General features: G+C 39.4%; 1 protein-coding gene across 1 annotated transcript in view; it reads left to right on the top strand.

The window, feature by feature from the left end:
• The window catches only part of LOC122815150 (probable E3 ubiquitin-protein ligase HERC1), a 5,886,073-nt gene that overhangs the window by 2,624,184 nt on the left and 3,236,122 nt on the right, over positions 1-25,767 (top strand). The window contains exon 26 of the mRNA XM_044087407.1: positions 2,002-2,237. Within this exon, the coding sequence (XP_043943342.1) occupies positions 2,002-2,237 (236 nt within the window). The remainder of the gene's footprint in view (positions 1-2,001; positions 2,238-25,767) is intronic.

The following is a 25,767-nucleotide window of genomic DNA, read 5'->3' as shown; positions in this document are numbered from 1 at the left end:
TTCCCCTCAACTCCTTATTTCTAAAGAAAGCACAACAGTTGAAGAGCAAAGTATCTATGTTGGCCTCGACAAGTCTGGCGTCACTTCCTGTGGCCTCACCTGCTAGATTAACCATGGATCCTCATTCCATCACCAATGTTGGTCTCCCATCTGCATTGTCTGATTCACCCCAATCTAACAACCCTGAAACTGACAGCTTGGTTTCCCCACTTCTTATAATTGCCAGACATGAAAACCTTTCGTCCGCTGTGCACAATATTCTTATTGCATCTCATAAATCGTCCACCAGACTAATCTATCTTAACAAATGGAAGAGGTTCTCTCTATGGGCAGCAGATAAGCAAATTAGACCCCTTGTCATCCCCGGTCTCGGTGGTATTGGATTACTTGTCACATCTTTTCCACTCTGGGGTGTCTGCCTCTACTATCCGTGTACATTTAGCTGCCATCTCAAAATTTTCAAATTGGTTTTCAAGATTCTTCACTTATGTCACATAGACTCTGTAAGACTTTCTTGAAAGGGGTTATCCACCTAAAACCTCCCTTTAGAGAATCCGTACAACCTTGGGATTTGGCTTTGGTTCTGCAAGCTTTAACAACTCCACCCTTTGAACCTGTGTCCTCTTGTGATGTAAGATATCTCTCTCTTGGAAAACTTTGTTTCTGATTGCAGTCACATCGGCTAGGCGATTGTCAGAACTTCAGGCCTTATGCATCAGACCTCCCTATCTTATCTTCCATAAGGACAGGGGATCACTGAGAACCAATTCTACCTTTTTACCAAAAGTGGTGTCAGAGTGATCTATCAACCAGTCTATTGATCTCCCAGTGTTCTTTTCTAACCATTCTAACAAGAGAGAGTATTGCCTGCACTCATTGGATGTTCATAGGCAAATATGATTTTATCTGGACAGAACAAAATCTACCCATTAATCCGACCAACTGTTTCTGTTTTTTTCTGGGCCCAGTCATCCTGTATCAAAAGTTACATTGCCTTCATGGTTGAGAAATTGTGTCACCTTTATGCATCTCCCCTTGTGTCATAGAGTCAAAGCACATTCTACAAGATCCATGGCAACTTCAGCAGCTTTCCATGCTAAGGCTTCCCTCAATGATATTTGCGCAGCTGCAAATTGGGCCAAACCTCATACCTTTATTCTTCATTACAAATTGGACTTGGCCGCCAGAGGTAGAGCATCCTTTGGTTCCATGGTGCTCAGGAATGTCCTTCCATTAGGGCCACCCAGGAATACAGGTAGCTGGGGACTCTGTCCCATCAGTAAGGAATGGACGAATATTCAAATAAAGAAGTTATGTCTTACCGTAACGTTCCATCTGTGTTGTTGATCTTCGTTCATTCATTACTTCCCACCCTCCATCCCCCATCCACAGGTTCTTGGTTAATCTCATGTACTCCTTTCTTGTAGGTCTGTTTTGACCAGAGGTAGCCTCTACTTTAATCTATCAACTTGCAAACTTGATCTGATCTAACAGGGAGCAGAGCATGCTGGGTAGGACCTTGGTGCAAGAGTTTTTGGCTGGCGCAAGCTTGATATTGACCAGCTCGGTTCTGAGGACGGAACTGATAACCCATCAGTAATGAATGAATGAAGATCAACAACACAGATGGAACATTATGGTAAAACATAACTTCTTTGTTTATAACTTATGCCACCTATTTCATACTTTTGTCTGAATAAACTGTGTTCATGTACATTACAGCATCTGGATGATAAAGCCTTTGTGAGTAGAAACTTGTAATTGTTACTCCTGCGTGTTTTAGTGAAGAACTACATGTGGTATATTAAACTAAATTACTATCTCAGTTTAGCTTTTCAGCAGCACTGTTTTGCATAGTTTAAAATAGCTCCTTTCATATTATACCAAAGAGCAGACTGAGTTTTGTGACTTCATCTGTATTGCCTTGATGGCTTCCACTGTGTCCACAGGCCTTAGTTTTTTAAAATGACTTGAATTCTGCCTTTTTTTTTTCTTCTCTAGCTTTGCCCTTGTGTTCATTTGGGATCGTGAAAGATGCTTGGGATAGACTCCTCCAGTGCATCAGTCCCACAGATAGACAGTGCTCATCTTCTACTTTGCCATTGCTTACTAATGTGTACCATTTTCTATGTTGGAATCTAACCAAAACACCCATACTTGTGAAACGAGATGAAGGCATGGAGTCTGACCACAAAGTGGTTGCAAAAGCCATGTCCCACCAACAGCAGCGAGCAGAGGTAAGCAATTGCATGTCAGTGAAGACAGAATCAATTTCTTACAACTGAATTGTTCAAACTTTTCTATGTCAAAAATGAAAATGTTTGTTTTATTTATGTTGCATTTATTAATTAAGTATTTGGGTGGGTTGTGCAACCCATTTCACAGGCCAAAGCCAAGGATATAATCATACACTGATCATTGGCATGTCATTATGAGGTAATGATAGTAACATTTACATTTATGTACAAGAATAATAGAAAAATCAAAATCTGCTTGAAACTGAGTGATTTCAACTTCGTAAGTAGTACAGGTACAATGTTAAACAGCAGTACATAAATAGACCGAGAAGAAATTACCTCTAAATTGCTAGAGGTTAACTCAATAAAGAGAAGATTGTTTTTCATGCAGACCAGATAAACAGAGTGGTTAAATGTTCTGGGTGGAATGTGTGAGGTCATTTGTGGTTTAGAGGTGAATTATTTACATTAGCATGTGTGTATAGAGGCTGATGCTGGAACTAGAATGTCATACTGCAGAAACCAGAACGATCTTTCTCTTTAGCAAAGGTTTGGGGTCTTTGAAGTGAAATACTTCTTGAAGCTTGATTTCAGTGTGTTTTTAGAATGCAAGAGAGGGGTTTTGATCTGTTCTGAGGTCATTTTACAAGCGAAGGTGGGCTTTGTAGTGTGAAGGTTGGAAGGGTTAGTGACTTTAGAAATGGGGGTGCTAGTGGCTATTTTCCATACTGGAAGAACTTTTCCTGTCTGAGGGGAAAAGTTAAAAATAAAAGTGAGGATAATATAAATATTTGCTGTTTTTTTAAAATGAATTGTGTGTGACAGGTGATTTGACTATTAGAATTCTTGTTTATAGTAGTGGAAGGAAGTTTGTATTCTGACTGAGATGTGATTCAATAGAATAGAAATATTGAGTTAGTCCTTTGTGTGTTGTAGGAGCTGGCTGGAGTGGTGGAAGTACTGGTAGTGTTGGAATATGGGTCTTTTATTATGTCAGCATTTTTGAAGGAAGGGGGAAAGAGTAGTGGAACATGTTTTGTTCAAGCACATGTTTTTAGCTAAGTCCAGAATCACTTGGGTTGTGCGGATATCTGTTCTGTTTAGTTCTGAGATTGATAGGTTCAGATGATGTTTTTAGGTTTTGAAATTGGGCAACCATATCTGAAAGATTATTGGATGGCTGAAACCATTTTGGTCTTCTTTTTTGGAAACCTGCTCAGGTTGTTCTTTAGACGAGTTGTTGAAATGGAACCATGTTGTCTATACTTTGCCTAGTAAATGCTTATTTATTTTTACCAGGGTAAACTGTAGCTTCAGAAAAGAAGGAAGAAGCCAACAGGTGTATAGGTTGTTGTTAGACATGCAGTCCAGTTGAATGTTAAGGAGCCTAGCCCCAATTCCCAATGTCCCAGAGCACTCTGGTTATGTGAATTGCTCAAGGTCACTCAGTAGGCAAATGAATATGGAAAGTTTCAAATCCTGTACCTCTTGGCACAGTTCATTAACAAGTCAGAGCTTTAGTATACTGAGCTAACTACCAGGCAGGATGACAGAACATGCTGTTTTGGTGTTTTTGCACTTCCGATGTACTAATGCTCGTTTTTTTTTTTTTTTTTTTTGTGCAGCAAATGGTTGGTTGGAGTAGTGCCTCACTTAATGATCCTGGTTTGATGTCTTTTTTGCGGACTGTGACTGTGGCCTTATGATTTGATCTGGTGTTGTCAGTCTTCATTTTATCCTTGACATATGGGTTTGGTTCAGATATCGGAACCGACTTGGCCATTACTACAACTCACGCCAGCCAAAACCTCTCAAGCTTTACCTCTACCCACAATCCTTCTCTCTCAATTACCTCAGGTCTCGTTTGCCACTTTCCCGAAAATGTTTCCAGATGTTAAGTACATTTCTGCTATTTTCCTAGAGTTTCTTCTGCAGTTCTTTTCTAATTGACCTCTGCCCTTCAATTTACTATTTTTCTATCTTTTAGTTGCACATGTGCTTATTCTGTTAATAATATTGTTGATAGCTGTCCCTGTACACCTTGGTGTATCTCTTAACTATCATCTTTGATAGTTTTCCTTTTCTTTCCCTTTCTCTCCCTTGAAAAGAAAAAGTAAACTTTCTTTTTCTATATTTCTGTGTGAGTGCATATGTGAGCGCCTGCCTTCCAGCCCATATTTTTGAGATGGCTGTGAAACCTAAAGCCCCTTCTAGTTTTAAAAAAATGCCAGAAGTGCAGCCACAAGTTCCATCTTCTGATTTTTACTCCTTTTATGTTTATTGCTTGGGACCCATTCACTTAGAAGAGGACTGCAGTATTTGTCATGGGTTCAGTCACTAAGCCCTTGTAGAGACACAGAACAAGCTTATTTTAAAAAGTTTGATTCCCTCTGCCTTTAGTGACACCTTACCTGTAGCTGACCAGCCTAAAAGTGATATTTCCTCCCCTTATCTTCATCCTCCGTGGACAAGGCCAAAAAGAGGAGTGTCTCAGTTCCAACTTCTCCATCTGCACTGAAAACAAAGAAATGAAAATCCTCGGCTCAGAAAGCGTCCTTGGAACAGGAGGCCTCTGACTCTAAATTACCATTGACAACAATTTCCCTGGCTCTGGCAACTATTTTAGGTCCTTCGACTTGAAGCCTTTGGTGCAGGACATTTCATTTGCTTCTCCTTTAATGGCACAGGCTATCGAATCTGAATAAAGGGAACTTTTACCCCGGACTGCATAATTCCCATCTGTTGACCCCTTCACTGGTGAGCTTCTAGAGGTATTTTTTTCAGAGGCCTAAATCCCCATCCTTATCGATCCATCCCACCAAAAGTCTTTTTCAGCTCGTTGTGGAGAGAATTGTGAATGAAATCTTGTGGGCTAGAGGACTTACAGGCCCCCCTCAGCTTTGACCCCTTGAGGTCTTTGAGCTGAGCCTTCTTTCACCCCTCTAACTATTCCTCTGAGGCTGCAGAGTGTACTGTTCTTAGCATCCCGGTGCCGACCTTACCAGTCCCAAAGATTTCCTTCTCTTCAGAACTGGTAATTCCCCTGAGCTCATTGGTGGCTTTGGAACTGGAGGCCTCTCAGAGCTGTAGCTACCCTGTCGACTCCAGCTTTTTTTTGGAGGCATCCCTGCTCCTTGGTGCTTAATCTCGAGTTAGCTTGGCACCGGCTTCTGTCTCAAAAGAGGGGTGTTTGTAGTGGGGAGTGACCCCAGTCCTGAGGTAGTTCCTCTCAGTTCTAGCCTCCCTTCCCTCTTTGGGGGGGCCTGCCTTCGAGCCAATGTAGAGGGCTCTGTCCCTTACAGTGACATAGAAGGCACCTTTCTCATCAGAACAGATAGCCCCCTCTGCTCTGTTATTTCACCTGCCTCTCCACTCAGACAGCGGGTGCCAAAGTCTCAGGTTTCTCAGACTCAGGTTCTGTCATCTTCTGATTCCCAGCTAGATTATCCCCCTGAGGAGTTCCCCCAGAAAAAGAAGTGCAAGAGGAAGCATTTAGATTCCCCTCAGGAATTAGTCATTGAAAATACGGATTTTGATGGAGGAGGGTTCCCAAGGTCACCGCCTGAGGATGTCTCCTTTGGAGACATCCTGGAAATTTTAAAGCGAATGGGTGGCTGGCAGTCCCAAAATCCTTTCTCAGAGGAATCTGTTTACTTGCAGGCTTTCAGCACTCACTTGTCTACCTCTTGGGTGTCCCTGCCCACTGATGAACTCATTCAGTTGATTTCACAGCGAGCGTGGAAGGCCCCAGACACCATTGAACCAGAGACCAGACAAAATCTTATCTGCCCCGGAGGACAAAACATTTCTAGGACAAAGGGTTAGCAGTGGATGCTATTGTTGTAGCAGCCACCATGAAAAAGGAACTCACTGAAGAGAGTTCATATATCCATCTGCCCAACAGGGAATCTCAGGCCATGGATAAATTTGGGAAGCGGGTTCATGCTTCTTTGACCTTCACTCTAAGGTCTTTAAACTTCTTGCCAGACTTTACAAGACTTCAAAGGGATCTTACCAAGGAGCTGTCAGATACTCTTGCAGGAGCTGTGGCTGAGGGAGTCCAAGAGAAGGTGGCTTCCCAGCTAGCCACCCTGGATTCTGTCTCTAATTCGTCCATGAAGCTAATTGTACGTACAGTCGAAGGGACATCCAGACCAGCAGGCTGAGGCATAGCCATAAGGAGGCATGCCTGGATGTGCTTCTGTGATTTTTGTGCAACCATTCAAGTCTTTGTTTGTCAGTGCTCCCTTTGATGGATCATCCTTATTTGACCCAAAACTAAGAGAGACTTTATCTAGGCGTGAGAAGGATGGCAAGACCCTTTCTGCTGTGGGCATACATTTTTCCACCCCCCAATGACCTTTAATAGGAACTAGAGGAGTGCTGGTAAGATGTGGTCCAAAATCCCAAAGGCCTTTCAAGGACACATGTGGAGGCAGTTTCCCCAGGGGCAGAGGGAGGAACCAAAATGGAATAGATGCACCACCGTGGCAGAGATTGTTTACAAAACTAGGACTTCAGGGATTCTTTTCTGAGTAAGCCCTTTCAGTGCTCCTTTATGGAGGCTAGATTTTCTTCCTCTAGAGGCAGTTGAGGAAAGATTATTCTTGCACCTAAACACATGGCTAAAGGTAACAGATTCTTGGGTGCAGTGTATTGTATCCAGCGGTTATACCATTCCCTTTTCTCATCCTCCTGCCATACACAAAAAAAAAAATCCCCAGTGTGCCACCCAATCAGAGGGATTCAGCAGCTCAAGAAATTCAAAAACTGCTAGGCAAAAGAGTTATCAAAGAAGTCCCACCAGACCAGAAAGGATCCGGAACCTAGTCAGTATTCTTTTTAGTACCAAAAAAGACAGGGGACTGTAGACCAATTTTGGATCTCAGCGTGCTGAACAAATCAGTTTGTCAGACAAAGTTCTGAATGGTCATGGTTCAGTCAATTCTTTCCTTTCCGAAGAAAGATGACTGGATGTGCTTGATAGATCTTCAGGACGCATATTACCACATAAAGATGAACAAGAGCTCCAGGAAGTTACTTCACTTGCAGCTGGGAGCTAGTCATTACCAATTCAGAGTACTGCCTTTTGGTTTCACCACAGCCCTCACGGTGTTCATCAAATGCATGGCAGTAGTAGCAACTCACTTGAGACTGCAAGGATTCTGAGGGTTTCCATACTTAGATGACTGGCTCATAACCACTTTCACTAGGCATCAGTTGATAGTAGTCAGGGATTACACTCTCACAATCTGTGCCTACCTGGGAATTATGGTAAATCACGAGAAATTCCAGTTGATTGCAACCCAGAATCTGGAATTTATAGGGGCTATGCTGAATACAGGCACAATCATAGCATCCCTTACTTGAGAGAGGCTCTGAAAAATACTTACACAAGTTCAGAAGATAATCCACAGAAAGAGGGCTTCTGCTTGACTAGTTTTGCAAATGATAAGCTTAATGGCAGCCTCAATAACAGTCCCTCTAGCCAGGTTTCGTATGAGAAATTTGCAATGGCTTCTAGCTTCTCAGTGGTCTATCCTTTACCAGCTCTTGGCAGACCAGAATTTGATCACCAATTATTGCAAGAGCAATCTGCTTTGGTGGACGTGTTCTGAACAAATTCTATGTGGTTGCCCCTTTTTTCTTCCAGACACCACAGCCATAGTGACCACAGATACCTCCTAGACAACATGTCAGTAGTTTGGTACATCAACAAGCAGGGAGGAACCAAGTCTTACCCCCTTTGCTAAGAACTGGAGAGTATGGCAGTGGGCAATCTCCTCCAACCGCTTTCTAATAGCAACGCATATCCCATGGAGTTCCAGGGTGATTGTAGACAAACTGAGCAGATGCATCCTCCAGCCTCACAAGTGGTCTCTCAGTCTAGAAGTGGCAGAAAGGATTTTCTGTCAGTGGGGTAGACGTTGCTGCAATCTGTTTGTCTCTCTCCTAAACAACAAGTGCAGCAATTACTTCACCCTGATTCCCCCTGTGGGGAAGTCACCAAGAGAAGCTCTGCTCCACAATTGGTCCCCCGGTCTCCTCTATGCCTTTCCCCCTGATACCTCTAATTCCAAAATTCCTGCAGAAAGCACTCAGGTTGAAAATCACAGCAGTCCTCATTGCCCCCCTTTTGGCCTCAACAGATTTGGTTCCCTTTCCTTTGGCCTTATCTGACTCAAAAACTTTGGATTCTGAACCTGATTCAGGCCTTCTGTCCCATCCAGACATTTTTGAACCTCAAGTTGAGAGCATGGTTCCCCTGGTTCCATTAGCTGACAGGCATCTAAATCTTTCCTCCTCAGTACGGCACATCCTTCTATCGTCTCATACACCTTCCACTCGTAAAATATACTCTAGCAAATGGAAAATATTTGCCATTTGGGTGCATGATAAACATATTGATCCCTTTTCTGCTTCTATAGAGCATATTTTTTTGATGTTTTAGCTTCTCTTTTTAATGCCAGAGTTCCTCTTCTCCCGTCACACTACAATTAGCTGCAATTGCCAGCTTCCACAGTGGTCTGGACATGCTTTAAACTGTCCTAGACTTTGTAAATCATTTTTAAGAGGCACACTTTTGTTGAAACCTCCTTTCAAAGATCCAACACCATCTTGGGATCTAAACTTAGTGCTACAGATCACAATACATTCTCCCTTTGAACCCTCTGCAGAATGTGATTTGAAATTTTTGTAGTGGAAGGCACTATTCCTGTTAGCTATAACCTTTGCTAGAAGGATCTCAGAAATTCAAGCCTTGTCATCTAAACCTCCTTATCTGATTTTCTACAAAGATAGTGTCTATGACCAAACCCCTCTTTCATACCCAAGGTAAGTCTCGGAGTCTATCATCAGTCTAACTATTAATTTACCAGTTTCTTTCCAGAATTCACCAAACAAAGGTAAATATTGCCTACATTTACAAGATGTTCAAGACAGTTACTTTTCTATCTTCTCAGAACAAAGGACATTCATAAATCTGCTCAACTGTTTGTTTCCTTTTCCAGTGCAAGGTTTGGAAAACAGTCAGCAAGGTGACTCTTGCCAGATGGCTAAAGGACTGTATTTCATTTATCTATAATAACAGAATAGCCTTGCCTAGGCCTGTCAAAGCCCATTCCACAAGATCTGTTGCCACTTCAGCTGTTTTCCATTTCAGAGCATCTATGGATGATATATGTGCAGCAGCTACTTTGCCTTCTCCCCATACCTTTATCACTCATTATAAATTGGACTTTGTCTCTAAGGGAAGAGCATCCTTTGGTTTTATGGTGCTCAGGAATATCCTTCCATGAGTCCTCCCAAGGCCTAAGGTAGCTGGCGACTGTGTTTCATGTGTCAAGGATAAAATGAAGATTGACATCAGATAAAGAGGTTATGTACACACCGTAACATTCCATCTGTGTTGTCGATCTTCGTTTATCCTTGACTCCTCTCCCTCAATCCCCTGGCCTTTAAAGATTTTTTAGTGGAATGTATTATATACCCTCAAATTATTATGATTTTTCAAATATAGCATATATGGCTTCCATGTGGGCTTCCTCATCTATTATCTAGTCATTCTCTGGAAACTTGATCTGAGGTAATTGAGAGAGAGGGACTGTGGGTAGAGGTAAAGCCCGAGAGTTTTTGACTGGCGCAAGCTGTAGTAATGGTTAAGTCTGTTCTGATATCTCAACCAAACCCATATGTCAAGGATAAATGAAGATTAACAACACAGATAGAACGTTATGGTGAGTACATAACGTCTTTTCTTTTTTTGGAGACTTCAGCAGCAAGGATCCATTTTTATTTGGGTGCCTCTGTTTAGATTACTAATGCAGTTTACTCCTTTAATTATGTTTATTATATCCTTCTCTTTTACTCATTGGTTTAATCATTTTCTGGGAGTTTAATGTTCCTTATCAAAAGTTTATATTGCTGTTTGTTTCATTATGTTGAGATCTAATAGTCATCTGTTGACTTTGTCTTTCAGATGAGACATTAAACTGAGGCCCCATCTGTTTGCATTAGTGGTAGCTCAGGTGGATGTAAAAGATCCCTCGGCACCTATCAAAAAAAGAGTAGGGGTTCTTATTTAAAAAGTATTATGTACAGTACTATTTACAATCTTACATATTTACAAATGTATACAGTGTACACATTTTCATTCCATTCCGTTACTGTCATACAATCATAGATATCTTTCTTTTTATTATTATGTTCAACTCTATCTTCATTATCTTATTTGACCCTCCACCCCTTTTTCCACTCCCACCATCTAAATTTTTTCTTAAAATTACTGCTAGTCCCCATTCACCATTAAGCATGATTTAATTTAGCCTTTCTTTCCATATGGTCCACACAACATAAAATAAACTTTTATTAGTTTTACTAATATATTCCTTATTTTTATGGCTATAATATCCACACATAATCATATTGATATTTATATTTGCAAAGAAAGTTTCGTTATACAAATTTCCCACAGTTTTCTAACCCTTGTACATTGTAAGAAAGCATGTTCAATATTTTCTTATTTACCACAGTATATACATACTCTTTCACTGATTGTTTTATATGGCATATTTCCCTTTATTGTTAATTTATTAATCACTATTTTCCTTAAAAAAGTATGACATTCTGTTTGCTTATTACACCATGCTTTTCGTACCTTTATGCTTTATTGTTTTTCATTCAGTAGCTCAACCCAGGGATTAACATAATAATATTGTAACATGATATTTTAATACCACACTTTCCTCTCATTTTCTATTTCCATAAAATATTTTTTTCTTGATAATATGTCATTACTTCATTTAAACTAGTTTTCCTGTTTTGCATTTTTTAGCATATCCCAGTGCTGCTTATATTTGTACTTAAGTACATTTACCACTTAATTTTCATTTTTTTATCATTTATCCAGAACAAAACTTTTTAAAAATTCAAAGTAGCAGGATAAACAATTACGTTTATTAATCCTAGGGCTCCATCACCCTTGTCCATGTATAAGACTCCTGCCTTCACTGGATTCAATCTTTAACCCATATAAAAGAAAAAAATACTTGTAGTATTTCTTTCTCAAAGATTATTGCCAACAGGTAAACACTAGCTAAATATGCAATATTTTCTAGTATAACTGAATTAATCAAATAAAAGTTTTAATAAATGATAGCTTGTATGTTTTCCAAAAACAATCCTCATTTGTTTCATCTGATATCTTATTCAGTTTTTCCTCACTTACAGTTTTGTACCCAAGTCTTATTACTAACATAAAGATTTCTTGCATCGAGAAATACACTTGTCCTATCTTTACTGTATCACCTAGTCTGTGACTTTAAATAAAGAAAAAAGTAATGCCTATTATATTTAAACATTGATATATATATAACATACAACTTCTTTCATCCAGTCTTTGTTTCTTGTAATCAATATATCATCATCTACATAAGTAAAGATGACTGGACTTTTTATCCCTTCATTAGTTGTACAAATAGCACTTCTTATTGCAAATTTACATGTCTGGCAAATACATTCATAACTAATGCAAATAATACACTACTCATAGGGCATCCTTGATGTATGCCGTTCTTTGTATCTATTTCTTTGCTTAATCATCCATTCACTATAGGTTTACAGGTAAGTACTAGGCTAAATGCCCTTGCAAACCATTTTAAGCCTAGCCAATTTCCCTTCAAAGTTGAGACTCAAATGTTGTATTTTGTGTCTGTGAGGTAAATAGCTTAACCATTTTGCCAACCCCCACACACACACAAAAATAATATTTTGGGTTGACGGGCCTCACACTTATGTTTTATGTATGTATGTTGCTGGAGCCATATACTGTGGAAATGCTGGAGAGTCAACCCAGGACTTCATACATGCAAAGCATGAGCTCTGCCACTGAGCTACATCCTCCTACAAGTATCTGGCATGTGGATTCAAACCCTGCACTGTTTGTGCTACGGAATTAACACATTGAGTCACTTACTTTATTTTTATTATGTGCAGAACAACATACATTCTTAATTTTTTACTAGTGTTATACTGTTTGGTAATTGTCCACAAAAATCCAAAAGCTTTGTTTCAATCTCCTGTTATGATCTTGATTTTTATCAGTCCTGTTTTTAATTTCATCCACAATTTCCCTTAGTATGAATAATATATTATCTTCCATTATGCTTTTCATTTTACTTTCCATTCTCTTTATTATTTTCATAAAAATCTGCATTGTTCAGTGCTGTAGGCCTCCAGTTTTCAATTTTATTTTTATCTTCCTTTTTCCATGTAAATGTAAGCGTATCACTGCATAAATCTATATATGAAACCTTCATTTACCCACTCATTCATAGCTTTTAATACATATTTTTGGCCAGTCCATAAAATCTTATAAAATTGGTATTGCATTCCATCTGATATTGAAACTGACTGCAAATTAACTTGTCTAAGTACCTTATCTAATTCCAGTTCCTTATTCTCTTGTTCTGTCAATTTTTTGTACTTTTTGTCTTGAGCATTTACTTTACATAATTTATTACGATGTTAATACATTGTTACTCAGATGCTCTTACCTCTCCTCTGCCATCTTTCATTTCTCTTATATTAGTTGTGATGATGTGAGGTATTGTCATCTGTGCCAGGGTGAATAGGGCAGTACAATGTGTAACATAAGCCAGCATGTCTGGCTAGAGTTTTGTAAATAATTTGGTGTTGTTTGATTGCCACACTGATTTGTACATATACATGTGTTAAAAATGTATAAACAGTGCTATTATAACTGATTAAATGTTTGTTTAAACAAATAGTTCTGGAAGGGAAGAGTAGACATTTTTGTAATTGTTCTGTAGCTTTCAGATACTGCAACAGATCTTAGCAAAGCTCTTGAGTGTGTAGTGTACCAGAGTCAGGTGATCAAATGTGATGTTGTTCTATAACCAGCACCAAGAGGATGGAACTCTCACAACAGCTCTTGTTTTGTTTTCTTTGGAACCTGCTATAAAGATCTAGGACAGTTGAGTTCAGTGTCTGTTAATTGGAAGTTCATCACCTTGCCTTGTGGAAGTAAGCATCTTAGCATCTAATCTTGCTTCGCTGTATTAATTAAGTTATCTAGGGAACAGTTATTTAGACAGTCAGGAAATACAATGAAATTAGTTAAGAAGTTTTTTGCATCTGTTTGAATCTGTCCAACTGTGTTATTTTTATTTCTCCTGGTGTTTATTGTACTTAGATATTTAGTATTCCCATGTTTTCTATTTTATTAATTATTATTAAGTATTTTATACCTTTCATTGTGGAAGTATTTTAGAAAATACTTTTAATGTATTGAGAGTACTTGTGCCTATTTTAGTGACACCTTGGTCACTCGAAAAGCCTGGCTGCTTGGTTACACCTTGTAAAAGTCTAACAGTGCTTAACTGGTGATAGCATAGTTGCATTGTTGTCTGAGCAGAAGGGGTACAGTGAGTAAATCTGTAGCAGCCTTTCCCAGAAGTGTGTGATTGAAAATCAAATAAAGTGTGATGTACTGGCTACTTGGAACTGGTGCACTGTGTTCCAAAGTAAGTGTTGTTTGGGATCTGGAGAGACAGAGATTCCATTCCCAAGTCTGAAGTATGTTCTTGGTGTGCTCTTGGGAGAAACTGTATTTGATGCAGAGAGCTGCATTTGAAAATGCCATGTAAATCTATTCCTGTTTTTAGTGAACGTCTCTCATCGGTGTCACTGGTGAGGATTGAGGCTCCTTGATTACTGCCTGGGGTAGAGAGGCTGTCACACTAGTATTCTCTTTAACTGTGCTACTCAAATAAGCTGATATCTTTTCTTTTTACCTTGTAATTATCTTTACTTGAATAATAATTTGTGATTTTTTTTCTTGATTCTTTTAATAAATTCTCCATTCTATCACATAATCTTCTCTATTGTTCTTTTCCAAATCCTTTAAAGCATTCATACAATTTGTTGTATAATTTATTTTTTCTGCATTTTGTATGTCTGACTGCCATTCTAAAAACATTTTTATGCTTTTTTTTCAAATCTAGCCACCACTTAGACCATTTTATGTTACATACACTAGTGGAAATGTAATCTTTCCATAAACTCTTAATGTGAAGTTGTTAAATCTCGCCATTTATTCTCACTGATGGGATCCTCGGCTCTGACACGGCCAATAGCAAAGCTCAAGGTTTGCCAGTAGCTCAAGACCAAGCCCCTTATCCCACAATGCACTGCTGGAATTACCCCAGATCTAGTTTGCCGCGGCAAGAGAGATCTCTGTGATCCAGCTAGCTCGGACCATTTGTCATAAAAAAACAGCAAGTTTTGATAAAAAAAAAACTTTCTTTTTTGTTTTAGAGTTTTTCATAAGATAGTTGTGTGTTACTGTTTGAAAATTAGATAATAGAATCTATAGTTTTGGATAGTTAGTGCCCTGTTGGCTTAGTTGTTTTGTGTGGGCCTTTAGCCCTATTTAATATGTACAATCCCGTAACAGAACTCGATGAAGGCTGCCCCACAAAACATCACCATCAAACAGACTCTTCAGTCCAGTATAGTAATTCACGAAGATTTAATACACAGCAAAATGAAATTAACATAAGTTAAGCGCTTTCATTTCCACAAACAACGGAAACTTCTTCAGAACAAAGTAATCCATCATATACCACACATATATATATTATCCATTTGATTAATTAATCTAATCTAATTAATCAATCAATCTTTCAATTCACTTCCCAAACACATTGAAATTTAAAGAAACATAGTGGTATAATTATTGTTGACTTAAAAACATAACATTCACATATTGACTTGAATTTAATATACTAACTGTACACTTAATAATGTGTTTTAGACAAACCCACAAAATAAAAACACTCATAAAATCACCTATATATCTAATGTCTGATTTAAACAACCATATTCCAAATATATAAAATCAATATACATATGTAATATACAATGTGTAAAATATATATGACTAATATATAAAATATATGTAACTTCATCATTAGTTAAGTAATTCCCTATGGTTTTAGGCCTTATCTTGTATTTTCCTTTTAATTTTGTTAGCTCTCAATTTTAAAGCTAGTAAAAGGGACATATGGTCATTCAACCCAGGGGGTGTATTGGAATCCAGTCTCAGTTGCCAAATAAGCTCCCTATAACTGAGCTGGTTTTCCCAATCACCACCTCTACTATTTTTTAGCACCTTTTCCAAAACCCAAAATTTATAAGTGGCCTGTTTACAAGTTAAAGTATGCCTATAAAGGGCATTAGTTTCCTTTTTCCTGGTAATATCATATGTATGTTCGTATACCCTCTGACGCAGGTGCCTTTCGGTCTTTCCCACGTAATGTGCCCAACAAGAAGTACAATACTCTAAATAAACTACTCCACTAGTATAACATGTACAATAACATTTTCCTTTTAATGCAAAATTAATAGTGGGTAGTTTAATTTCATCCATGTTGGCCATAAATGTACATTGGTGGCAATTGACGCAGCGGAATGTACCCTTTCTTTTATTGTTGTCCTCCCCTTGCCATTTTCTCTCAAAAATGGAACATGTTTAAGAGTATGCCTAATAGTGCAGGTATATTTGATAGATGTTTACGTTATAGTTTTAGAAAAGGGGCAAATTTAAAAACTATTTTTGAGAGACAATGGCAAGGGGAGGACAACAATCAAAGAAAGGGTACATTCCGCTGCGGCAATTGCCACCAATGTACATTTATGGCCAACATGGATGAAATTAAACTACCCACTATTAATTTTGCATTAAAAGGAAAATGTTATTGTACATGTTATACTAGTGGAGTAGTTTATTTAGCATATTGTACTTCTTGTTGGGCACATTACGTGGGAAAGACCGAAAGGCACCCAAGGCCAGAGGGTATACGAACATACATATGATATTACCAGGAAAAAGGAAACTAATGCCCTTTATAGGCATACTTTAACTTGTAAACAGGCCACTTATAAATTTTGGGTTTTGGAAAAGGTGCTAAAAAATAGTAGAGGTGGTGATTGGGAAAACCAGCTCAGTTATAGGGAGCTTATTTGGCAACTGAGACTGGATTCCAATACACCCCCTGGGTTGAATGACCATATGTCCCTTTTACCAGCTTTAAAATTGAGAGCTAACAAAATTAAAAGGAAAATACAAGATAAGGCCTAAAACCATAGGGAATTACTTAACTAATGATGAAGTTACATATATTTTATATATTAGTCATATATATTTTACACATTGTATATTACATATGTATATTGATTTTATATATTTGGAATATGGTTGTTTAAATCAGACATTAGATATATAGGTGATTTTATGAGTGTTTTTATTTTGTGGGTTTGTCTAAAACACATTATTAAGTGTACAGTTAGTATATTAAATGCAAGTCAATATGTGAATGTTATGTTTTTAAGTCAACAATAATTATACCACTATGTTTCTTTAAATTTCAATGTGTTTCGGAAGTGAATTGAAAGATTGATTGATTAATTAGATTAGATTAATTAATCAAATGGATAATATATATATGTGTGGTATTTGATGGATTACTTTGTTCTGAAGAAGTTTCCGTTGTTTGTGGAAATGAAAGCGCTTAACTTATGTTAATTTCATTTTGCTGTGTATTAAATCTTCGTGAATTACTATACTGGACTGAAGAGTCTGTTTGATGGTGACGTTTTGTGGGGCAGCCTTCATCGAGTTCTGTTACGGGATTGTACATATTTACTAGTTTATTCTCCCGTTTTTCCATCCTTTAGCCCTATTTAGACTTATTAATCTTTTTCTAATAGGGTTTTTCTCTGTGGGCCTCTTTAGCCCTGTAATTGTAATCTTTAGTTAATTGTTATAGATAGTGCCCAGATTGGGCTTAGTTGCTTTGTGGGTCTTTACAAGTTAAGTAAGGACTTTACTGTCTTAGTTTTTGCAGTATACTGATTTATTTTACTTAACCATGACAAGGAAAAATCCCGTCCTAAATCGGGATTCAAAAAATGCCCAGATTGTGGGCAGAAAATGTCCGTCACTGACGGACACATTCAATGTGTCTACTGTCTGGGGGCTAAACACCTCCAAGACACATGCAGCATTTGCCATTCCTTTTCTTCAAGAGTCCTCTTGGAGAGAAGGAGGAAGCTAATAGACAGGGGATTACTACAGCATTCCTTTTCTGAGGTGTTGAGTAGCCATGAGGGTACTAGCACGTCCTCCAAATCCTCAAAATCCACAAAATCTTCAGATCCTAAAGTGGCAAAAAAGGCGAAAACTTCAGAGGGAGGGTTATCGGTTCCACCGACCTCAGAACCGAGTGTACCTTTGATTCAGAGCCAGCTCTTACCGGATTTGTCTACTCATCCTCCGAGCCGTACTGGACTCTCAGAGCTGAAGGATACTGAACCGATGATTGTCGAACCCTTGGAGCAGATACTCGCACCGGTGTTAACGCTCTCCCATCAGGTCAGGAGAGGATAGTCGAACCGATTTGTCGGTGCCGACTCTTCCTCTCGGGGCTTGGGCTCGGATGAGCTCAGCTCCTACCTTCGGTGCGGGAGGATCGGATAGTAGTCTCGGATCTGTCCACTCCTTCTCGTTGGAGCCATGGTGCCTTCGATGCTATGAGGAGAGTTTTGTCTCCAAAGACAACGTCAGCATTGGTTCGGCCTTCCCTCTCCCCTCAAGCTCCTGTGTCTGCTTCTTCATCTACCAGTCCCCCTAAGCGTAGAGACCCTGAGCCTCAAATACCCCCACAGGGCATCCCCTGCTCTTCTGAAACCTCCCCAGATCCCCCCACTGAGGAGGTGCCCAGGAAGAGACTGTGCAAGAGGAGGCACTTAGACTCCCCATAGGAGTCTTTCACATCTGACATGAACTTGGATGAGTCAGAAGGGTCCCGATCCTCCTCTGAGGATATCTCCTTTGCAGAGATACTAGAGATCCTTAGTCAGAGGGGCGATTGGCAGTCCAAGACCCCTACTGAGGACGAGTCCATGCTCTTGAAGGCTTTTGGGTCTCAACCTTTCACTTCTTGGGTGTCTCCGCCTTACGACGAGCTCATGGAACTGATCTCTTGTAAGGCGTGGGAGTCACCGGAGGCCATGAAACCTGTTCCTCGTAAGCCCAATAAATTCATGTCTGCCCCAGTGGACAAGCCATTTTTGACAAAGGGAGTGCCTGTTGATGCCATGGTGGTAGCTGCAGCCAACAAAAAGAAAGTGTCTGAGACATCCACATCTGTCCATCCTCCTAACAGAGATTTTAGGGTCATGGATAGATATGGGAAACGCATGTTTAGTTCAGCGACTTTTTCTCTGTGATCACTGAACTACTTAACCCACTTCACGAGACTACAAAGAGATCTCCTGAAAGAGCTAGGAGGTACTCTCCAGGGTACGGTAGCTGCAGGGGTGGCAGACAAAGTCAACGCCCAGCTCGCTACCCTAAACTCGGTGGTAAACTCATCCATGCATCTCATATCCTATGTAGCTGATGGTTCGAGTAGAGCCGCTAGTTCAGGCATTGCTCTTCGAAGGCAAGCCTGGATGCATCTCTCTTCCTTTGTGGAACCCTTTAAGTCTTCCTTTATCAACACCCCATTCGATGGCTCATCACTGTTTGGGCCTAAAGTAAAGGAAACTTTAACCAGGTGTGAGCAGGAAGGCAAGACCTTACCTGCTGTTGGAGTCCATTTTTCTACCCCTACTTGGCCCTACCCCAAGGGCCCTAGGGGAGGGAAAATGTGGTTCCGAAAAGCACAGGGAGCCTTTCAGGACACACGTGGAGAAACCCCCTCTAGAGGCAGAGGAGGGGGTTATAACAGAAGACGCCACCCCCACGGCAGAGGGGGTCTGCAACAACAGGGTGACAGGGGTCAGTTCTCTGGTCAACCCTACCAGCGCCCCTGAAAGGGGGCCTGACTGTTTGGCTCTGGAGGCAGTCGGGGGTCGCTTATCTTTGTACCCAGAAGCTTGGCTAAACATAACATCAGATACATGGGTACAAAGCATCATTTCCAGAGGATATTTCATACCATTCTCTTCCCCTCCCATTCCTGTAAACAGAATCCCAGATGTTCCACCAAATCTCAGGGAACATGCAATCGTAGAGGTCAACAGATTGCTAGAAAAAAAGAGTCATCCAACCAGTCCCAGCAGACCAAGTTGGATTCGGAACTTACTCAAGATTCTTTTTGGTACCAAAGAAAACAGGGGACTGGAGACCTATCTTGGACCTCAGCAGACTCAACCAGTTTGTAAAGAAAGAGAAGTTTTGAATGGTCACTCTTCAGTCCATTCTTCCCTTCCTAGGAAAAGGCGATTGGATGTGCTCCATAGATCTTAAGGACGCGTACTATCACATAAAGATGAACAGATGCTCCAGAGATCATCTGTGTTTCCGGCTGGGAGCCAATCATTACCAGTTTTGAGCCCTGCCCTTTGGTCTCACTGCAGCCCCCAGAGTGTTCATCAAATGCATGGCAGTGGTCACGGCTCACCTGAGACATCTAAGATTCCAGATGTTTCAATACCTAGACGATTGGCTCCTCACTGCTACCACCAGGCATCAATTGACTCAGGCAACACAATACACTCTGACACTCTGCCATCAATTAGGCATTACAATCAACTTCGAAAAGTCTGCCTTATCACCATCACAACATACCGTTTTTATAGGAGCAGAGTTAGATACCTGAACTACCACTCTAAGTCTTCCTATCAAAAGAGTCTCACTTCTCCGCCAACACGTCAGCTCACTGGTGTCAAAGAACAAAGCTCCAGCAGCAGAGGTCTTGAAGGTGCTAGGTTTGATGGCAGCAGCAATCCTGGCTATACCACTCGCAAGGATGCATATGCAAATTCTTCAGTGGTTGTACCAGAAACTACCGATGCACCACATGATTCTTATCACAGATTCTTGCAAGAGAGACCTTCGGTGGTGGTTGACATCTCTTCATGTCACAATTGGAAGACCCTTTGTTCTCCCCCCGCTAGTAGCCACTGTGACCACGGACGCTTCCCTGATAGGGTGGGGGGGGGCATTTTCAGGGAAAGACTGCCCAAGGCACATGGACAGATCAAGAATCACATCTGCATGTCAATGTTCTAGAGATGAGAGTGGTACTTCTGGCATTGCAGTACTTTCAGGACTCTCTCCCTCTAGGAACTATTGCAGTTCAGACAGACAACACGTCAGTAGTCTGGTACTTGAACAAGCAAGGCAGAACCAAGTCTTACCCCCTTTGTCGAGAAGCCCTCAGAGTCTGGCAATGGGCTTTGTCATCCCAGCATTTTCTGTTAGCAATGCACATCTCGGGGGAAATCCAACGTGATAGCGGACAAGCTAAGCAGGGCGATATTGCTCCCTCACGAGTGGTCTCTCAAACAACAGGTTGCGGAGTTGATTTTCCACAAATGGGGCCAGCCTTGCTGTGACCTCTTTGCCAGCCACATCAATTCAAAATGCAGAAGCTACTTTGCCCTAATACCACCTCCCGGTCATCCCCCGAGAGATGCACTTTTACACGATTGGCCCCTGGGTCTCCTTTATGCATTTCCACCCTTTCCATTGATACCCAGATTTTTACAGAAAGCAAAATCACTCAGAAGGACTGTTACTCACATAGTCCCCTACTGGCCTCGACAGATTTGGTTCCCATTTCTCCACCATCATCTGTTGGAAGATCCATGGATCCTGGACCCAGTTCAGGACCTTCTGACACACCTGTCAGGGGAACTCCATCCTTCACTGCAGTCCCTGAAACTAACTGCTTGGCTAATCCACTTCCCCGAATTGTCAGGCTTCATTCAATTTCAGAAGATACAAGACAAATTCTCTTGTCTTCTCACAAGCCATCTACCAGGAAATTATATGGCAGTAAATGGAAAAGGTTCTCAGTTTGGGCCAACACGCAGAAAACTGACCCTTTCTGAGCTCCGCTATCATCTATTTTAGAATTCTTGACAAAGATTTTTAAGGAAGGGGCAGCAGCTGCTACAGTTCGAGTTCAGTTAGCTGCCATCTCAAATTTTCACCTTGGGTTTGGTGGCTCAAATGTTATGGGCCATAAATTATCTAAGACTTTTCTTAAAGGCGTTCTTCACATGAGACCTCCTATCAAAATTCCCTATTCTCCCTGGAATTTAAATATTATGCGATCTCAAATTATTCTTCCCCCTTTTGAACCAGCATCTTCTTGTGATCTCAAATATTTATCCTGGAAAACTATTTTTCTTGTGGCCATTACTTCTGCCCGCAGAGTGTCAGAACTTCAATCATTATCTATCAGACCACCTTACATGCTTTTCCATGCTGATAGAGTATCTCTCAGAACAAACCCCTCATTTTTACCTAAAGTCTGTTCTGAATCAAATATCATTCAGGTTATTGAGCTGCCACTCTTTTTTCCCAACCACTCTAGCAAATTGGAATACATGCTGCACAAACGTGATGTACACAGACAGCTCAGATTTTATCTTGACAGAACTAAGGATATTAGAAAATCAGATCAACTTTTTGTATCCTTCTCAGAAGCCAGAAAAGGCAATCCAGTGGCTAAAACAACCTTATCTAAATGGCTATCCAATTGTATATCCTTAGTTTATGAGAATGCAAGTATGCCATTATCACACAAACCTAAGGCTCATTCTACCAGAGCTGTCTCTACGTCTTCTGCTTTTCAAGCTAAATTGCGCCCTTGACAATATTTGCGCTGCAGCCACTTGGTCTAAGCCTCATACCTTTATCACGCATTACAAAGTAGATAAGGCTTCAAGGGACAGGTCTTCCTTTGGTTCTACGGTACTGAAGAACATACTTCCATGAGCCACCCAAGATTGAGGGTGCTAGGGACGCTACCCATCAGTGAGAATAAACAGCGAGATTTCACAACTGCACATAAAGAAGTTATGTACTTACCATAACGTTCCATGTGAGTTGTTTACCTCGCCTTTATTCTCATGTCCCTCCCTCCTTTCCCCTCCTGGCTGACTGTTGACTTAGAGGCTAGTACCATCCTGGTTATTCAATATTTCTTCTTCCCCTTCGGGAAGTGTTCTTTGTAGAAATAAATAAAAGTATATATATATATATATATATATATATATATATATATATATATATGTTTATATATATATATATATATATATATATATATATATATACACACACATATATATATATATATATATATATATATATATATATATATATATATATATATATATATATATATATATATATACACACACACACATATATATATATATATATGTATATATATATACATATATATATACACACACACACATATATATATATATATACATATATCTATATATTTATATATATATATATATATATATATATATATATATATATATATATATATACTGTTACTCGCAGCAAACAAGATCTGAGGTAATTCCAGCAGTGCACTGTGGGATAAGGGGCTTGGTCTCGAGCTACTGGCAAACCTTGAGCTTTGCTATTGGCTGTGTTGGAGCCAAGGATTGGCTCCGAACCCATCAGTGAGAATAAAGACGAGATAAACAACTCACATGGAATGCTATGGTAAGTACATAACTTCTTTTTTTTCATTTTCATCGCATAATTTCACATTCATTCTTATTCCTTACTTTATTTTTATCCACATGGCTGAACGATCTGAAAAACCTCTTACAGATGTCTGTAGCTATATTTAAATGTTGTGATATAATAAAATTACAGATGTCTGTCCCTTAGCTATATTTAAATGTTGTGATATAATAAAATTATCTGTTTCCATCTTGTGTATACCTTAAATAATTATTCCACAACTTTAAATTGACACATTTTATAATTTCAAAAATTTTCTTAACATCATAGCCTCTGTTATTTTTTTCCCTCTCAAATCACAGTTAATATTTTCTGTAATATTATATTCGTATCAATTACTACATAATCCAAAATTTTATGGCATAAATTTCCCTTTCTTTACTTGTAACATAAGCATACAGTGCTGTAATTCTATATACCTGATTATGCCATCTGAGATCTACTCTAGTTAATCTTACCATCATTGCCAGTGTTATGTTCTTTATTTTCACTGACTTTCTGCAAAGTACAACTATGCCTGAACATAGTTCCTTTCCTTATGTTCCATGTTGTATCTCCTCTCCAAAGTTTCCTTGTTTGTAATCTCTCTTCTTGCATAAAAAATCTTACATCCTCCAGTATTATTATGTCACATGTACTGCCCCAGTTTAGTATGCCTGTTCTATTTTGTTATTGATGCTATTTACATTTACTGAAAGCAGTCTAAAGTTGTCATTATGTCTATGTTGTTGCTTACTGTAAATTGTATAAATTTGAAGTATTTATCTCATTTGCATTATCCATTTCCTTTCTTTTTCTCTTTTACACTTATCCCCTTAAACTTTCTTTTTCTGTCTTTTACTCTTTTGACAATATTTTATTTATTTATTTATTTTACATTGTTTACCTGGTTAGTCCGACTGGAAACAAGTACTTGTTCAGTGTAGGCCCAGGGAGAAAAGCTCCACAGAAAGTACAGAGATTGTATAACATTACAATAAACAGCTCTTAATATAACATTACAGAGATTGGGCAGCCGTGGTGGTGCAGTGGTTAGCGTTGCCACCTCACAGCAAGAGGTTCTGTCGTTTGATCCTCGGCTGGGGTGCTTTCTGTACGGAGTCTGCATGTCCTTCCTGTGACCGTGTGGGTTTCCTCTGGGGGTTCCGGTTTCCTCCCACATCCCAAAGACATGCTGTAGGTGGATTGAACACTCTAAATTGGCCCTAGGTGTGAATGCGTGCATGTGTGCCTTCTCTGGAAGGTTGGGCGCCATGCTGGTAACTCGACACTGTAAAACGCCACTGCCAATCATGAGCCGACAGGTGATCTGCTGTGGCGACCCTAACCAGGAAAAGCTGAAAGAAGAAGATTATAACATTACAGAGATTACATAACATTACATATGACAATAAACAGTCCCTACGTCTAACATTATGTATGACAATAAACAGCCCTAATATATAATGCTAACTATATGTATACATTAAATTGCATTATGACAGTTATCAGACTTTAATTATATCCATATATGCCAGTTAAAGACACAGATTGAAATGCTGGCACTCTGTTAACACATATAGTAATGCTGGAGTATGTACAAGTTCCAGTGAATAAGTAATCCATTCAGGAAACAACACATTATCAGTATATGAGAGACATTCATGCTCTTAACAGAATACAGTGTATGATATAAAGGTCTCTATTCAAGGATACCACAAGTTAGTCGATTATGAGAGGCATTCCAAGATACAAGGTGTATACTGTAACAGAGGAGGAAGAAACTCAGGTTAGTAGATTAGCATGCTACCAGTATATACAGAGGAGTAGAGAGAGTAGTAGTGAACATAGTGGTGAGAAAACTGTAGTAGAGAGTAGGAATTAGCTTGGGGTGGAACGTGAATATAGCCATGTGTTCATTGTGAGTTTTTTAACATTTTTTTAAATTGAGATAGAATGGTGATGGAGGTTATGTTATGTGGTAAGGTTTTCCAGGTTTTTGCTATATACTTTGAGAAAAGTGTGTGTCAAGCGGTATTAATGGATTTGGTTACATTTAGTAAGGGCTTGTTACTTGAGCGAAGGGTCCTATTGCATGAGAATGGCTGTAGTAGGTTTTGGAGGGAAGGGGTTTTCTGTGGTTGATGGAGAATTTTGTGGGCCATGTTTAGTTGATTTTAGAAAAGGACCTGTGGGAGTTCAGACCATCTGAGATGCTTAAGAGCTGTACAGTGATTTGATCTGTAGTGGGACTCTGTGGTGAATTTTGTTGTAACAGGTATCTAATTTGGCTAAGTCTGATTTTCGGAGGTTGTCTAATGTTTGTTTTGTTCTTAGATATAATGCTAAAGGGGGGGAGAGTAGTAAGAGGTCTTGCAGGATAGAAAAGCATGTGTTTTGTTTTGTTTGGATTTAAAATTAGTTGGCTATTGGTTAGCCATTGTTCATCTGCTGAGAAGGAGTCCTGTGTTAGCTTATTTAGTTCTTGAATGGTGAGGGCAGTACAAATAAGGGTGGAATCATCTGCATACTGAATTATCGAAGCTTGTAGTGCTGAGTTGTGTAGATTGTTTGTAAATGTAGAGAAAAGTAGTGAGCCTAGTTTGGACCCTTGTGGGACACAGAGTGTAACAAGCAGAATATAATTCTTTTTTACCTTAATCTGTTTCCCAGTTTATATCTTCAACACTTTTTTCAGAGCCCTCTTCTATATTATCTTCGGTTTCATTTTTATCTTTAACCTTAACTTAATTTTTACCCTGATCATGCTTCCCTACTTTCTCATTATCTGTTATTGAGACTGTTTCCTCTCTTTGTATACTGACCTTACTTTTGTTTTCTCCATCCATTTTCTCTAGATTAAAATTTATCCAAAATGGCCAGTTTTGTTACATTTCAATTTGCACTTTTTTGCATCATGACCTGTTTCCCCACAAATATAACATTGTCTCTTATCACAATTAC

This window comes from Protopterus annectens, chromosome 1.part1 (genome assembly GCF_019279795.1).
Source record: "Protopterus annectens isolate FY-2018-M chromosome 1.part1, PAN1.0, whole genome shotgun sequence".
NCBI lineage: Eukaryota > Metazoa > Chordata > Ceratodontiformes > Protopteridae > Protopterus > Protopterus annectens.
Note: the sequence above shows the minus strand (reverse complement) of the source record. Positions and strands in the feature narration are given on the sequence as shown.